Raw genomic sequence first — 15,112 nt, 5'->3', positions numbered from 1 at the left:
ACCGAGACAAGACCAAGACTTTTAGGGTCCGATACCAAGTCAAGACCAAGACCGAGGGAAGTCGAGACCGAGTCAAGACCAAGACCAGCGCCAGTATGTGACAATAAAATGTGAAACATGATCAAAATCACTAAAATTGATCTAAAAGACCCACATTCACGTAAAAACACCTAGATATTTTACACAGAGAACTGGAATAAACATAAACATCTTTATTTAGTACTTCTATGTTGTAATCATAGAATTTCAAACAATCAAAGTCGATCAAAATAGTATTTTATCTGCCTTTCATGAACAGTACATACATTTATGTTGTTTTTAAATGTGCTATTTCAAAACCATGTGCAAATATGTAAAACTGAAAAAATGCCAATCATTTCTCTCGTTTCTCTCTCGTATACAGATTATAGCTACATTATATAACTTTTCTTAAATAAATCTATATCTATCACCAAGTTGTGACAATATGTTATGAGACAGATAATTTGTTGAAAAAAAGATTGATCTCCTTCACTTCCTCCCTGAGCGACTACTGCCATCTGCAGAAATACAAACCCCATTGAAATACGTGCACAAAAACATGACTGACTTTTATCAGTTCTAAGACCCTTTTGCTGGATCAGATGGTTTGTTTTTGACCAAGCAGTGTATTTCTCCAGTTAGCACTGGGAACATGGAGAAAAGGCAGAGGAGCTCAATATTTTCACAGCTTGTCAGTCTCATAACATACTGACACAACATAGTGACATAAATATATAAAAAAAACTATATAACTTTTACAAAGATATTTTTTTGTTTTAACAAAGTTACATACTGCATCTTTAACTCTGCTGTTGAATGGATGTAGCAACTTATACATAACATACATAATAAAGAAATCTGACATTTAGAGGCCCAACTGCATGCGTTTCAAAAATAAAATTATACAACTGGAAGCAGTTTCATAATACGCCAAAGCTTTAGAAAACGTCAATGGCAAAACTCAAGAACAAGGATAACCATGTAGTTGAACAGTGGTTGAAATAAAGTAGGTGATACATAAAATTAGTTTAAAGTAAGGTTTCATTGCACTTCAGAAAGATTAGAGACTGCAGCATTTTTGCACCTAAACGTGCACGATGGGGTCTCATTACAATGCCTCCTCGACTAAAAACCCTTTCCACTGGTGCAGAGGAGGCAGGGACGGATAGCACTTTCAAAGCCAAATTGTGCAGTTGAGGATATTTGGACTGGTTTTCTCCCCAGAAGGCAAGAGCATTGTCACTGTCACAGTCTCTTATATCATTAAAGTATCTGTTTAATTGTGTTGCAATACTTGAATTCTGGACAGAGGAGCTGTGCTTCTTATGTGCCTTGTAGCGTGACAGAAGTCGAGGGCATTTGGCTGGTGGCGAATGACTGGTTGGATCCACATTCATGGCTTCTGAGCACTTGTCATCTGTACTCTCCATGTTCTCCACCCCAAAGATCAATGTGTCTGAAAAACACAAACACAATGACTGTGTTAGTTTTCAAGAACTTTGAGTGTACAAAATAATGTTTATGACAAAAGTAAACTGATGAAAAGAAGACTATAAATTCCACTTTATGATTTAAGGCTTTATGTGCTACGAATTTGAGACATTTTAAGATTTATAATTTTGCAAATAAGACTTTTTTTTCAGCAAAGAAAAATGCATACCAACCTGTCAGTGTCTTCTTAAGTTCATCTCTGAACTTCTTCACCGATGCTGCATTACCTCCGTTGGTAACATCTAAATCCACCCAGCTTAAGCCAAACTGTGGATCCAGCATGGCAGCAAAGAAGTACACATCATGGTTAAAAGGTTCCTCTCTTCCACTGTCTTTGGCCATGTTTGTTTTTGTAAAGATTCCAGAAAATCTTTTCACCAGAGACTGCTGGAGGGCTCTGACCAACGGCCGGCACTGCATTCGGGTCTCCTCCATCTTGAGGAGGTGTGTGTTCAAGTCCAGTACAGTTGGAACCACCATACTAATAGTCACTGATCTTTCCCCTTGGGTCAGCTCTGTTGCTTCAGCAAATGGAGAAAGAACTATACATAGCTCCTTTAGCTGGTTCCACTCCCGCGCACTGAACACGACATCCTCATAGTCTTTGTTGCACATTTCACTGAGTGATTTGTGTTCTAGAGTTGTAAGGGCCTGTACTTGTTTAAATGTACTGTTCCAACGAGTTGTATTTGCAGCTGGAACACTTTTATTGGTGCCAAATGCAGCCTCAAACTTATCTTTAAATTGTGAGCTGCTATGTAAAAGGGTTGCGAACTTTGACGTTTTTGCTATGGTGCGAGAAATGGTCTTGACCTCCTTCATACCATCATGCACAACTAACTGGAGAGAGTGTGCAAAGCAGGAAAGACGTTCACCAGATGACCATGGTAAGTCAATGTCTTCCTCTGAATTAATGTCCTCCCACAAGTGCTCGTCATCTAAATTATCCTCTTCACTCTCACTGTCATCAGATTGCTGCTGGGGCATGTGTACTTTGAAAGCACATTTCATATTGGGTGCATTGTCTGTTATGATATAGCTAATTTTGTCACGAATACCATATTCCTCAGTGATCTCCTCAAAGGCAGACGCAATGTGCTCTCCAGTATGCCTCCCTGTAAAACGCCTACAGTCCAGCAGGTAGGTTTCAAGTGCATAGCAATCTTTAGATTTGTAGCACACATGGGCAGTCACCCCAAGAAAGGAGCGTAGCCTGCGATCAGACCAAAGGTCAGTTGTTAATGACACAGACGACTGGGTCTTCAGTTTCTCCAAGACAGTTTCCTTGACTTTTCTGACCAATTCTGGAATTCGTCTCTCAGAAACTGTTTTTCTAGAGATTGGTGTGTATTTACTGTCCAGGACTTCAAGAAAGTGTTTAAAGTGTCCATTTTCCACGAGGGAGAGGGGCAGACAACATCCAATGATCAAATCTTGAACAATGGCTTCACTGATGGCTTGCTGCCTTGGCGATTGTGGGCTGTAGAGCTGCACTTTCTGTGTAAATAACGATATTGTTGGCTGTGTGACATCACTCTGTTGCCCTGCCTTGTATTCCAGGAACCTAATAAATAGGACATAGAAATCAGTTTATCTGATCATATGAACATCAATTACATAAGAAAACAACCTTAAAAATAAGTAGGAACTTTACAAATACATGTCAAATATGTGTAATGTAATGTTACTAGAAACGCATGTAGATAAACAAAATGCAAATCAATGGTATTTTGGCCATCACATTTTTGAAATGGATAAACAAGTAAGTTAAATGACTGATATGGTATGAACCATAGAGAGTGAACTGGTAAAAAGTTACTTATTGACCTGAAATTGTAAATGGCAACATAACAATGTGGTTTCTAAAAGTAATTTGCCTATATCCATACAAAGCAACTAATTTATTAATTTTTCATAAGGTGAGGCATATTAGTCTCTTCACTCTCTGCTTATATCTATAGACTAGTTCCCACAGCCAAACAACAGAGCATCACCTCCACGTCTTATCTTCAATGTCAGGAGCTATATCCAGCTCCTAAGGTCAGTGTAACTTACATTGACCTTAGTTCATAATTATAAGACAGTGAATGAATTCATTCACTGTCTCATAATTGTTTTTCATGAGAAAGAAAAAATCTAACTTAGGAACAGGATGTTATTATATGTCCAGTCGACTCAGTCTCTCAAGGTTAACTGCATTTGCTTACTTCCCTTAATAATGTTAATTGTAGGACCAATGCAAGAAAATACAACTTATTTAAGGTTAAACATATCAGGTTTGGCACATTAATAAATTATATATGATGGCTTTGGAGACATTGGGGTTACCCACCAGCACAAGCCAGCACAAGCTGACAGAACCATTACGTTCTGTCATGGTTACGTTACAGAACGTAACCATTACGAACCATTACGTTCTGTCATGGTTACTTATTGACAGAACCATTACGAACCATTGTTCTGTCATGGTTACGTACGTCACCTTATTATGGTTATTAATAAACATAGGTAGAGACTTCCACATCAGTCTTCTCCTTCATGAGAAGTATTGAACAAGAACCAAAATATATTACGATTATCTATTCAGACTTTTATTTTTGCTCTGCTTCCACCTATGTGCTGCAATCCACTCATGAAGCCGACAGAAATACGGAGACATGTTCAGGAAAGCTGTAATTGAAACAGCGTTGTCCATGCACAACACGAATCAACACTTCTTTAAATTAAATCAGTAATGTCCGACATGTTTTCACAAACACTACTAGGTGACAACTTGTGCATCAAGCTAGGTGGCAAATAGCGGATAAGAAAGGAGAACATTCACCCTAAAAGATAAAGCATACATATATAACTTTAGCTAACTTAATATGTGTAGCTAATATTGAAATAAGAACTGTGTGATGGCCGGGTAGAATAATTTTGATACCGAGGAAATTGCTTACGTTAACTTGCTAGCTTTCCTAATATCACTTTTACACACAGCTTACCTTTCTTTGTGCTTTCTTTCAAGGTGTCGATAAAAGTTGGACGTAGTCCCCACCGTCTCTGATAGTGAAGCACTGCAGAACTTACATTGCGCTGTATGCTTTTTTCTCAATGTTGCTTTACAAATGTATTGTTTGTGATTTAAATAGCCAAATTTTATAACCGATGATTTGGCCGACATCTTATCCCCTTCTCAGACAACCACTTGTAACTTTCAATCGAAGTGCTGCAGTCCGCGCTCAAGGTGAAAGGGGGGGGGCGACAGCAGTTAAAAAAACAACAACATGCATTTACCAATGAGACGGGTTATTGCTTTAATTTGAATCAGGAGTGCATCCAATAAAAAGAAGGATCTTAAAGAAATTGATACTGATGATTTAGCGTTATTTTCACAGTTGTGGTCTTGACCGGTCTTGAAATAAAATACCGAGTCCTCAATGTCCGAGACCGAGACAAGACCGAGACCGAATGTGGTCGAGTCCGAGACAAGACCGAGACTATCAAAAAATGGTCTTAAGACCGGTCTCGAGACCAAGACCGTTTTCGAGTACTACAACACTGCTCTGTGTAATAGATCAATTTGTAATACTATTTGCTCCACAGTAGACAGTATCAGATCGCCACACCACATTTCACAATGAACAGTTCTTCATGACCTTGTTTTTCTTTCAGAGACAACAAGAGACTGTGAGGAGTCTCTCAAACACATGCCTGGGTGAAACCAAGAAATCAGGAAGAAATGAAGAATCCATCAGCAATTGGAGAGAACATTTCATTGAGCTGATGAAGATGAGAGAAAATGGACCAGAACTGATAGAATGAAAAAGGATGAAGGGAGGTGGGGGTAAGAGGCAGAGGCTTGGTTCCACCTACAATAGAGAGTATCAGAGAGTCCAGAATGTCCCGCAGAGAAGCCCCAGAGATAGGTGGGATCTGCGACACCGCGCCCTGGAACCAAGGTAACCCGTACTGACTACGATACACAGGAAGCCTCTCACACACCTGACTGAGCCGGTTAAACTGCAGATTCCTTGACCTGCTGACTGTTCTAATAGGCTCTGCTGAGTTCCAGTCGCTGGGTTAGGACTGGGTTCCCCTACACTGTGTTCACCGCGTCTTGGCTTCATCACGTCTCAGTGTGTGGTAAGCTAGTCAGTCCCTCCTGGAAGTTGAGATCGCAACTTAGTGCAAATTCACTCATCATTCGCAATTTTCACAAGTCATTGGAAATTTTCCGCAAATCTGACCAGTCACTAAGGTTTTCTGTTGGTTTCTGACCAAACGCTGCAAATGAATTTGAACCAATCCCCTCAATTCCCTTCTAATTTAACTTCCTGTTTCACAACGTCTCTTGAAAGACGAAGTCGCAAAATGAAATCCTGTGTAACATGAATAAGCTGTAACGTTTGCCGTATTTTTTGTAGCAAAACCCATTTTGAGATGTTCTGTAGGATTTGCTTCTACTGTGTAAACACTTCATGTTAACTTGTGGTTAACACCACAACTCCTCAGGTCAGGATTTGATTTGCATTAAGGTGCTACTTAAAAAAGGTACTTGAAAATGTAATTTGCACTTTAAGTATTAACTATGTTAAAAACCCACATAACCTGGGAAGGTTATGTGCAGCTATTTAAACTTTATTTTTTTTAAATGCAACTTTGACCACAATATTTTGATAAAGGTGTCACAAAATCTACAATTTCAGACCACAACAATCATCAAAAACGTCCCAACATCCTGGAAGGACTGAATAGTTGCTTTTAGGAAATGCTAGTGAGCAAGTTATAAAGTCAGCTCTGAACCCAAAGACTGATTTAGAATCCGTAAAATCTAACAAACTACCATTTTTAGTGCCTCAGCGAGAGAGATCCGTTTCTCAAGCCCGTCCTACAAACACAAGTGGATTTTGTTTTTGAACATGTTGCAATATACTGCTTATTAATATATGGAGAAACTCTGATCCTTTATGTTCCTGTAAACAATGGCAACAAACAGAACATAACAACAAATGCAGTTAAATCCTAGAATGAATGTAAAGCAATAGTTTATGTTTTATGTCATCCATGAGCATGTAAGCAAACGCACACTGGGCCATGTTGTTAAAGTTAAGGTGTCATTTTGTTTTACAGATTTTATGTTTCTTTATTCAAACTGTAACACATTTTCTGATTTTTTTCACCTTCAAACTACAAACTTAACCCTAGGTTTCTAGGGTTAAGTAAGTCTTTACTTGAATATAAATAAAGACTTATATTTAAGTCTTTTCTTTGACTGGACCAGTATTCCATATGGGTATGTTTTGATCTAACCCATCGTGTTCATGAGCGTGATCCTTCTGCATGTCACATATTTCAGAGTCAGTGCACAGCAGTTATTAAAATTTAGCACTCCCTTGGGTTCATTTATGATAAAATAGGGCTGATTTTTGGATTAACCAGTTAATAATTGGATAGGAAAAGGTTATTAATATAGACATTTTTTATATATATCATTTTAACCAGGTGTAGCTAAAACTATGCTACTTGAAAAGTTCTGGGTAGAAAATATTTACAGAAAAAAAAAGCTTTTTTTAATCTTAAATGCAAAGTGCAGTTTTGGCTTAATTACTGCAAAAACATCATTATTTAGAGTCTGTATACTCCAGTTAATGATTTACCAATTACTAAATTAGTTGAAGATTATTTCAATAATTGATTTTCAACCCTAGAGCCTTAGAGGAGACGTACCGAAGTTCTGATGCAGGTCACAGATTTCAGCTTCAGCAGGAGGTGCTGGCTCTGCAGGGGAGAAAAACAAATTAAAGTGCAACATTTAGTAAATAACTTTTGTTTCTGGAAATACTTCTGAATATCATAAAGGCATCGATATGTTTCATTGAGTGTGTGCGAGCATTCTCCTGCTAACATACTCCATGTTTTTTGTTTAAAGAACGCCTGTTCATTAACCAATAAGAACCCTCCTACTGAAAAAACAGGAAAAACATTTTTCCAGTCATACTTTTTCCTCTTTCTTTATCATCTCTTTATTAAGGAGAAAAAATAAACCTGTGCTGTTCTTCATTTGCATCTTAGAAATTATTCAAATACATACTGTCTAAAAACAATCATTCTTCTAACTGTGGTTTCAGAAAAAGTCATTCTCACCAAAGCTGCGGCGTGTCTGATCTTCTGAACAATCCCGTTGTGGCCCAGGTACTGGAGAGAGAGCCACAGAGGCAGCGCCCGCAGCTTCTCCACAGGCTGGCTGGAGGTCAGACCAGCTGCCAGGGACTGAGCACATCAACACACAGAGAGATCAGTCTCCTTCACCACAGCTCCCTCTACCGTCTGAATGAGAGCTGCGTGAGCCTACCAGGGCCGGGTCTTCGTGTCTGTAGAGGGTGACAGCAGTGACTGCAGGCAGCCCGAGCCAGCGACCAGGTGTCAGCGTCATGCTGTCGCTTCTGGTTGCTCCCTTTGGAAAAACACACTGATTACAATCCAACTCAAAACTCATCTGTTCAAGTTAGCCTTTTCACTGTGTAGTTATTTTGTGGTTTTCTGCCTTGTAGCCATTTCTTTACAGTTTAATTTATGTTTTTAATGTTGTAAAGTGTCCTTGGGTGTTTTGAAAGGTGCTGTCAAATAAAATGTATTATTATTATTATTATATTATAATTATTATTATTATTATTATTATCATCATCACTTTTACTAGTGCAGGAGAATATCAGTCAGTATACTGGCAGGTATAAAACTCCTCAGATGCTGTCTTGCACTGTGCACAGGTAAAAAATTAACTTTAATTATGTCTGGATGTGTCTTCCCTGCTACATCCGGCTCTTCTGAGGGTTTATTCAAACATACAGCATCTGCCAAATGATTTACTCTGCATTTTGTCACATTGCAATCAAAAAGTGCTACATACTGTATCTAAAGGGTAGACAGACAATGTAGTTCAGGGGTGACAAACTCATTTTCATTTCAGTGCCACATCAAGATCACATGGCCATAAAGCTGCAGTGTGTAACGAGCAGGTTTTTCATAAAGACGTTTTTTCCATATTAGTTAAAACTGTCACCATGTCATGACAGTTTAATATCAGACAGATAATCTGAGAAAAGATGTATCTCTTCCAACTCCTCCCTGAGCTGCTACTGCCGTCTGAAGAAATGCACCACTCCCATCCAAAAGAAAACAACCAATAAGAGCCAGGAGGAGGGGCTTAGCGTTGTCAATTAACCTCATGAATGCACTGCTAAGTGTGCTATAATGGAAAAACAACTTACCATTACAGGAAAACCATTTGTTCACTGACATTGGTGGCTGTGCTAACTGACCTGAGCATTCATAACAGGCTATGCTATCTGCAGCATAGCAGAGAACAAGAGGAGGCAAGGGAGGAAGGAGGAGCAACACCACATGAGATTGTGACTGACAATGCTAAGACCTCTGTCCTCCTAGAGAATAGCGGGCCACATAGAAACTTACGGTGAGCCAAAGTTGTCCCCCAGACCATGAATTTGACATGTGATGTGATATAGTTGATAAAAGAATTAAAATGGGAATAAGACTAGCTGTTGGAAAATGCAGCCATTACAAGATACAGTCTATGTGAGCAAAGAAACAAAAGAGAATAAAAAAAGATAGAGGGCAATGACACAAATAATACATTAATTTGAGAATGATATTATGGATTTGATATTTTTAAGCCTCCTTTCAGATGAAATATAATCATTTAAGGAGAACTATACTGCTCAAAAAATAAAGGGAACACTTAAACAACACAATATAACTCCAAGTAAATCAAACTTCTGTGAAATCAAACTGTCCACTTTGGAAGCAACACTGATTGACAATCAATTTCACCTGCTGTTGTGCAAATGGAACTTTGTACAGAACAAAGTATTCAATGAGAATTTTTCTTTCATTCAGATCTAGGATGTGTTATTTGAGTGTTCCCTTTATTTTTTTGAGCAGTGTAGTTCAACTTAGAGCTGAACCTGGTGATGCTCTATGAACATGAGTCAATTAATTTTAACCATGATTGAACTTGACGAGTTAAGGACTGGTTCTTGTTAAGGATGAACTGGGAAAACAGAGGTGGGTGTTATTTAAATGAGATTACCATGACAGCAGAGGTGACCTGGGCCAGAGCCAGGGTGGCAAGGTTGACCCTAAAGGGAAAAAAAACAAAACCACATTATTAAGTTCGTTTGGGAAAACAAAGTTGTGCAATCAAATAACTTAGGATGATTAACATGTGCAATTCCTGTTAAAATTAAATTTCACCCCCCCATAAAATTAAGCGAACTCGGATTCGTTTTCATATTAATGGCCAGTTATGTTGGTGAATTATTACAGGATGCTAACGGCTCGAAGAAATTTGTCCCTGTTAGCTGTAGCTTTTTAATAATGACAACATGAATGTCTCTCAAACTGAATGCTGAATTGAATGACTTTAGACCATTTAGGAAAAATAAACATCAACATTCCTTCAACATCTCTTGCTGCTAAGCTAGCTGCTACATTACAAAGACATTTCCAGCTAAAAAGATCAAAATCAAAGCACTTCCTGTTCCATCCATACAGAAGTTTAACACCCAGTTATTTACTTCCTACATTTATCTCATTGATTATGTCATTTATGTAGTAAATTTGGACATCTTTACTATTTTGAACACAAAAGTAAAAGTGACTTTAGCAAATTATTTCCCAATATTAAGCTTTTCCAGCTCAGAATGAGGAGAAGAAACTCCACCCAACACATTTGGAGTGAAATATAATGGAGTGGACTATATGAACAGAGATAAACAGCTGCTAACTTAGTCGATAAAAAGAAAAAAAAAATGAAATTTAACATCAAACTTTTTCTATTATGTTTCTTTTAGCATAAATGCCTATTTATATTTCTAATGGGGAAAGCATTAGTAAGTACATTTTATATATATATTTCTCATACAGAAGTCACAAAAAATATTACAAAACAGCTAAAGCACTTGAACATTGTTCAACATTATATAAATAAGCCTTTAGATTTTTGGAGTAAATTTAATGTTATGACAAAAATTAAGAGATCTGTCACATCTTGTTTTTTCCTTTACTCATTTTTATTTTCTATTTCATTTTCTGTTTTCTTGTTCAAAATGACCTTTCATTCATTTTAGGTAATTCCTAAATGTTGATGAGGTATTTCAGCGCTGACTTACCCCTCCACATGAAGCCATATACCATGCTGGTCACACAGCTCCTTAAGGCGACTCAGTTTGTCTGTATGACCTGCTTCAGGGGTCCCTGAGAGGGAGAATCAGCAGAAACAAAACTGCATTAATAATTCATCGTCAGTTTTAAAAAAAATTCCAAACAACTGTTGCAGAATTCCTGGTGTCGTACACGTGCATATAAATATTTTGGAACAGTCTGATCTTCACCTGCGTTAGCGATCAGCAGCAAAGGAAGCTTCCCAGCGTCTGTGTCCTCTTTGATCAACTTGTCCAACAGGGCAACATCCTGGAAGTCAAAAGTATTTTTCTTATCACATTTATATTCACTGAGCCATTTGAGGTGGATGCTGCTCCATCTGTTTCCTCCTACCATTTGGTGCTGGGATCCAAAGATGGTGTTACATGGCACTGTGCACAGGCTGGACAGAGGCAAGCCAAGCTATTAGAGACAAAGGAAAATCATGTTTTCTTAGTCTTTTCATAGTTTTTGACTTTAAAATTAGACATTAAGAAATGATTTGAGTCACTGTTTGAATCACGGTACTCCCAGAGGTTTAGTTAGCCTCACATATGTGCAGTCATGTGAAAAGCAACATTATGAAGACAGAACAGTGAGCTGACATTTACACCACATCCTCATAATAAACAATAAACTGTCTACACCCTTTTATCCTGGGCTGACAATTATTGCTGGGACAATTATTGGTCCCACCACTTCATTTCAATTGAAGTCTAGACTTTGTCTGGGCCATTTTAAATTAATGGCTGTTTTCCCAGCTGTTATGTTGCAGATTAGCATGATGATTGGAATCATATGACTGTTATATATCCTTATTCTGTCTCATTTAAAACCACAGGCTTCTCACCAGCAGGTCATTTTGTGTGGAACTCTCCAACAAAAGTGATTTTAAATCCTCATTTGAGAACATGCAGCGATATCAAGGAGGTGTGCGTCTAGCTGGAGGAAAAACAACTGTGCAGCATAAGTCCAGAGATCAACATGAAAGCACTTTAAGTTACATTTTAAATATAGTCAGAAGCCAGTGTCTCAGAATCCAGCCTTAAAGGACAGCATTATGTATTTTGCAGGCATATAGTTCCATTTTATACATTATCAAGACAATGTCTTACTTTCACTTCTCATAAAAATCCTGTATCTATCAAATATGACTTAAAAGAAATTTGACATTTTAATTTAACTACTTGAAATTGGGCTAAAGTCTCTTTAAGAACTCCTACTTTTTCTGAAACTTCGCCTTCAGGAAGTCATCATCACGTCACTCCTCGATTAAGCCTTTAATAAAATTTTTACCAGCGTTGCACTGAGAAGTGGCTCCTATAACAAGATCAGTAGATGCCCAGTTCCACCAAGTGTTTGCTAATTGCTGCTGGCTAGTCTGAAGGAGCTGAGGGAGGGAGAGGTGAAAGCTTGGAAGTTTGGAAACTGCAGCTGAGAGTAGGAGATGCATCTAAATGGCACAGCCTGGTTCACAGGGTCCAGAGCAAAATGCTCCAAGAAAGAGAGAAACTCATGAAGTCTTCCACAGAGTGGTAATGAAGGAGGTGTTTTCTTAGAAAACCATTCATATTGTGGGGCAGTAAAAACAAACAACCTGCATTCTGAATTTAACCTCAACCATTTGGAAGGTTGAAACTTCGATAGTTTGTGTTCTACCAGGACAACACAAAGCCTCTGGTTGGAAACGAAACACCTTTTGATGTTTCCATGGAGGACCGTTAAGGGACGCTTTATCCAAATATTAGTATGACTGAGTCTGCAGTATGGGGTCCCACGGTGAACTGTGCTGGCACCATTCCTCTACCCCCTCTACACTCCAGACGTTTCCCTACTTCAGAAGTTCTCTGATGACTCTGCCATAGCTGGCCCCTTCACAGGTGAGGACGACTCAAAGGACAGACGGTGGACTCAGCACTCAGCTGGTGGCACTCAGCTGGTTGCGGTGGCACCAGCGCAACCAGCTCCTGGTCAAGGACCTAGCTCTGTTCTAGGATGACCTTTGACCCAGTGCAGGTGGTTGTAGACAGAAGAACTGTGGCTTAAACAACATCACTGTAGTACAATGTCTCGCAGACCACTTATTTCTACTCTATTTGTTTCTATATGGATTCCACCCACCTGGTTGCATAGGTGTTGTCCCAGGCCAGGCCTGCAGGAGGCGCTTTGGTAGATAACTGGCTGTCTGGAGCTTAAGACAGCATAGCCTTCAGTTGTATATTCCTCATAACGGGCGTTGATGGCAAGCCGACAGACCTTTACAAGGCCATCCCTGTCATCTTCATGGAAATAGGCGGAGCCATTGTCATACCTGTGGGACAGTCAGGTGATGGATGTAGATGTGATCACTGAGAAACATTAACCAGGCTCATAAACTGCATCTGTGAACCCAGATTGCTATGATGCAAACTATTTTTGACAAGCTGAAGATACAGGATTAGTCTAAATATATAATTTCAGGCAATTCTTCAAAATTACAAAAAAAAAAAAGCATTACAAGCTCTGAGTGCCATGGAATGTGGTGTCTTGCAGAAATATTTATAGCAAATTAGCTTTTTAAAATTTTGTTACATTACACAGAGACATGTTTAAAAAAACTTAAGACACTTCCAAAAATGATCAAACTTAATATAGAATTTTGAAAAGAAAGAAAGGAAGAAAGTTAGTTATGGGAGTTATGGGAGAGGGCTGCTCTGTCAGGCAGAAGCTTGGAAACTGCAGCTGCACCCCAAAGGTGTGGCTAGGTCCACCTGGGTATTTTGCACAGCTGAGTGGTTGCCATGGAGATTAAAGGATTTCGCAAACATGCATACATGCATGAAAAGGCCAAAAAAGTTGAATTTACATCATACAGCCTCTTTAATATGTTTATAAATGAATAATAATATTAAATAATAATAATAATAATAATAATAATAATAATAATAATAATAATAATAATAATAATAATAAAACTACTCTGTTTTAAATATCTGACCAAAATTATGAAGTGTAATTGTGGTGGGTTCAAAGATTCACATGCATCACTGGAGCAGATGGATACAGACCTCTGCACTATTACATGCAATACGTATAAAATACAATGTAATAGAAAAAATGTAATGTGAGAAAATATGAACAAGTATTTGAAGTATGACTACTTTCACAAGGTATCAGGAGTTGGGATGCTGATATTGTACCTGTCTAACACTTGACAAAGACCTTTTTAAGGCTTTCCATCAAACCTGAATGTTGCCTAAATGACGGAGGGTGCTGCAGGGTTTACCTGAAGATCCTGCAGAGCCACAGCGTGGTGTCAGACAGAATCCGAGTGGTTAGCTTCAGGAGCCGCTCTCTGTCCAGCACGGAGATGTACGCTGCCAGACTGTGGCCCAGCAAGGCCATGTGACCCTGTTCCCCCACATTCTGGATCCTGCTGGGCACAGCACACATGAACATCTGTGCACCACTAAGCTTCAATCAGTGGTCAGTTCTGCTTACGGCTGGCTGGCCTTGTCCCTCTCATCCTCTTCATCTTCCTCTTCATGGATGAGGTGGTGAACAAGGTGCAGTATTGTGGTTACATCCTGGCCACTGCAGATGAAACACAACTTGAACTCACAGCTTTGTAAATAGAAGACAACTGTTGTATCCGCTGAGCCACAGTTGCCGCATAACATGAAGCCAGTTTATTACCAGCGGAACATTCAGATGCTGTAAAACCTTAGAGGGTTAACAGACATTATCTCAGTCATCAAACATGACTAATGCAGAACATTGTAGGCAACACTTCACCTTGCCTGCTGCTGGTGGTGGACAGAGGGATGGCCTCTGTCAGACTGCCCCAGTGCAGCTGTGGCTACTATAAAGCAGCTCACCACCATCAATGTGCCAATATGTGTGTGTGGGTGAATGACTGAATGTAGTGTGGAGTGCTTTGTGGTCTGGAATTGAGAAAGCTCTATGTAAGTACGAGCCATTTACCATTTATTTAAGAGATTTCTGTTAAATCTGAAATTTGCTCTTGTTTAGATACATCCAATAACACCATGCTTTTCTATTCTAAAACATTCTGATGTAGAGTTGTACTCTAGAGATAGTAAAGGCATCTTGTGGTTCAGTGGATTTCAATAGTAATTGTTGGGATTTTTATCATGTTTTGCATCCTGAGAAACTGTTAATATGTCACAGCTTGTTAAAGATTATATTTCTGTTCCAGCGAAATATTGTCTTGATAAAAAATCATTCTTTAAACACACAGTCCTCTTTAAACACAACAATACAAACAGGTTTTTAAAACAGCATCCGGGAGAGTAGATAGATACCTGCAGGAAACCCTGAAGAATGAAACACACACAAGGACTGAGCTGAAATAAAACCTGAACTGTACTAGCTCTGTGTATGTGTGTTGCTGGTC

General features: G+C 38.8%; 2 protein-coding genes across 2 annotated transcripts in view; both read right to left on the bottom strand.

Moving 5' to 3' along the window:
* pdxdc1 (pyridoxal dependent decarboxylase domain containing 1) overlaps positions 1-15,112 on the bottom strand; it is a 32,625-nt gene that overhangs the window by 14,239 nt on the left and 3,274 nt on the right. The window contains exons 4-13 of the mRNA XM_023348877.1: positions 14,197-14,289; positions 13,982-14,128; positions 12,838-13,027; positions 11,071-11,139; positions 10,908-10,986; positions 10,686-10,770; positions 9,605-9,653; positions 7,850-7,951; positions 7,642-7,767; positions 7,225-7,275 (exon numbers count right to left, since the gene is read on the bottom strand). Of these exons, the coding sequence (XP_023204645.1) occupies positions 7,225-7,275; positions 7,642-7,767; positions 7,850-7,951; positions 9,605-9,653; positions 10,686-10,770; positions 10,908-10,986; positions 11,071-11,139; positions 12,838-13,027; positions 13,982-14,128; positions 14,197-14,289 (991 nt within the window). The remainder of the gene's footprint in view (positions 1-7,224; positions 7,276-7,641; positions 7,768-7,849; positions 7,952-9,604; positions 9,654-10,685; positions 10,771-10,907; positions 10,987-11,070; positions 11,140-12,837; positions 13,028-13,981; positions 14,129-14,196; positions 14,290-15,112) is intronic.
* LOC111611629 lies at positions 45-7,098 on the bottom strand. The gene is made up of 2 exons (XM_023348878.1): positions 1,686-7,098; positions 45-1,477 (listed from the first exon to the last, which is right to left on the bottom strand). Exons 1-2 carry the CDS (start codon positions 2,521-2,523, stop codon positions 1,050-1,052), a joined length of 1,266 nt encoding a protein of 421 aa, XP_023204646.1. The 5' UTR covers positions 2,524-7,098; the 3' UTR covers positions 45-1,049.

This window comes from Xiphophorus maculatus, chromosome 16, assembly GCF_002775205.1.
Source record: "Xiphophorus maculatus strain JP 163 A chromosome 16, X_maculatus-5.0-male, whole genome shotgun sequence".
In the NCBI taxonomy this organism is placed as follows: domain Eukaryota; kingdom Metazoa; phylum Chordata; class Actinopteri; order Cyprinodontiformes; family Poeciliidae; genus Xiphophorus; species Xiphophorus maculatus.
This window is presented reverse-complemented; position numbering and strand designations above follow the sequence as displayed.

Excerpts from the sequence above, each read along its gene's own strand:
- LOC111611629 (XM_023348878.1), bottom strand. The coding sequence starts at position 2,523 with ATGAAATGTGCTTTCAAAGTACACATGCCCCAGCAGCAATCTGATGAC. Across the intron at positions 1,478-1,685 it reads ACTTAAGAAGACACTGACAG|ACACATTGATCTTTGGGGTG; the intron begins GTTGGTATGCAT and ends TGTGTTTTTCAG.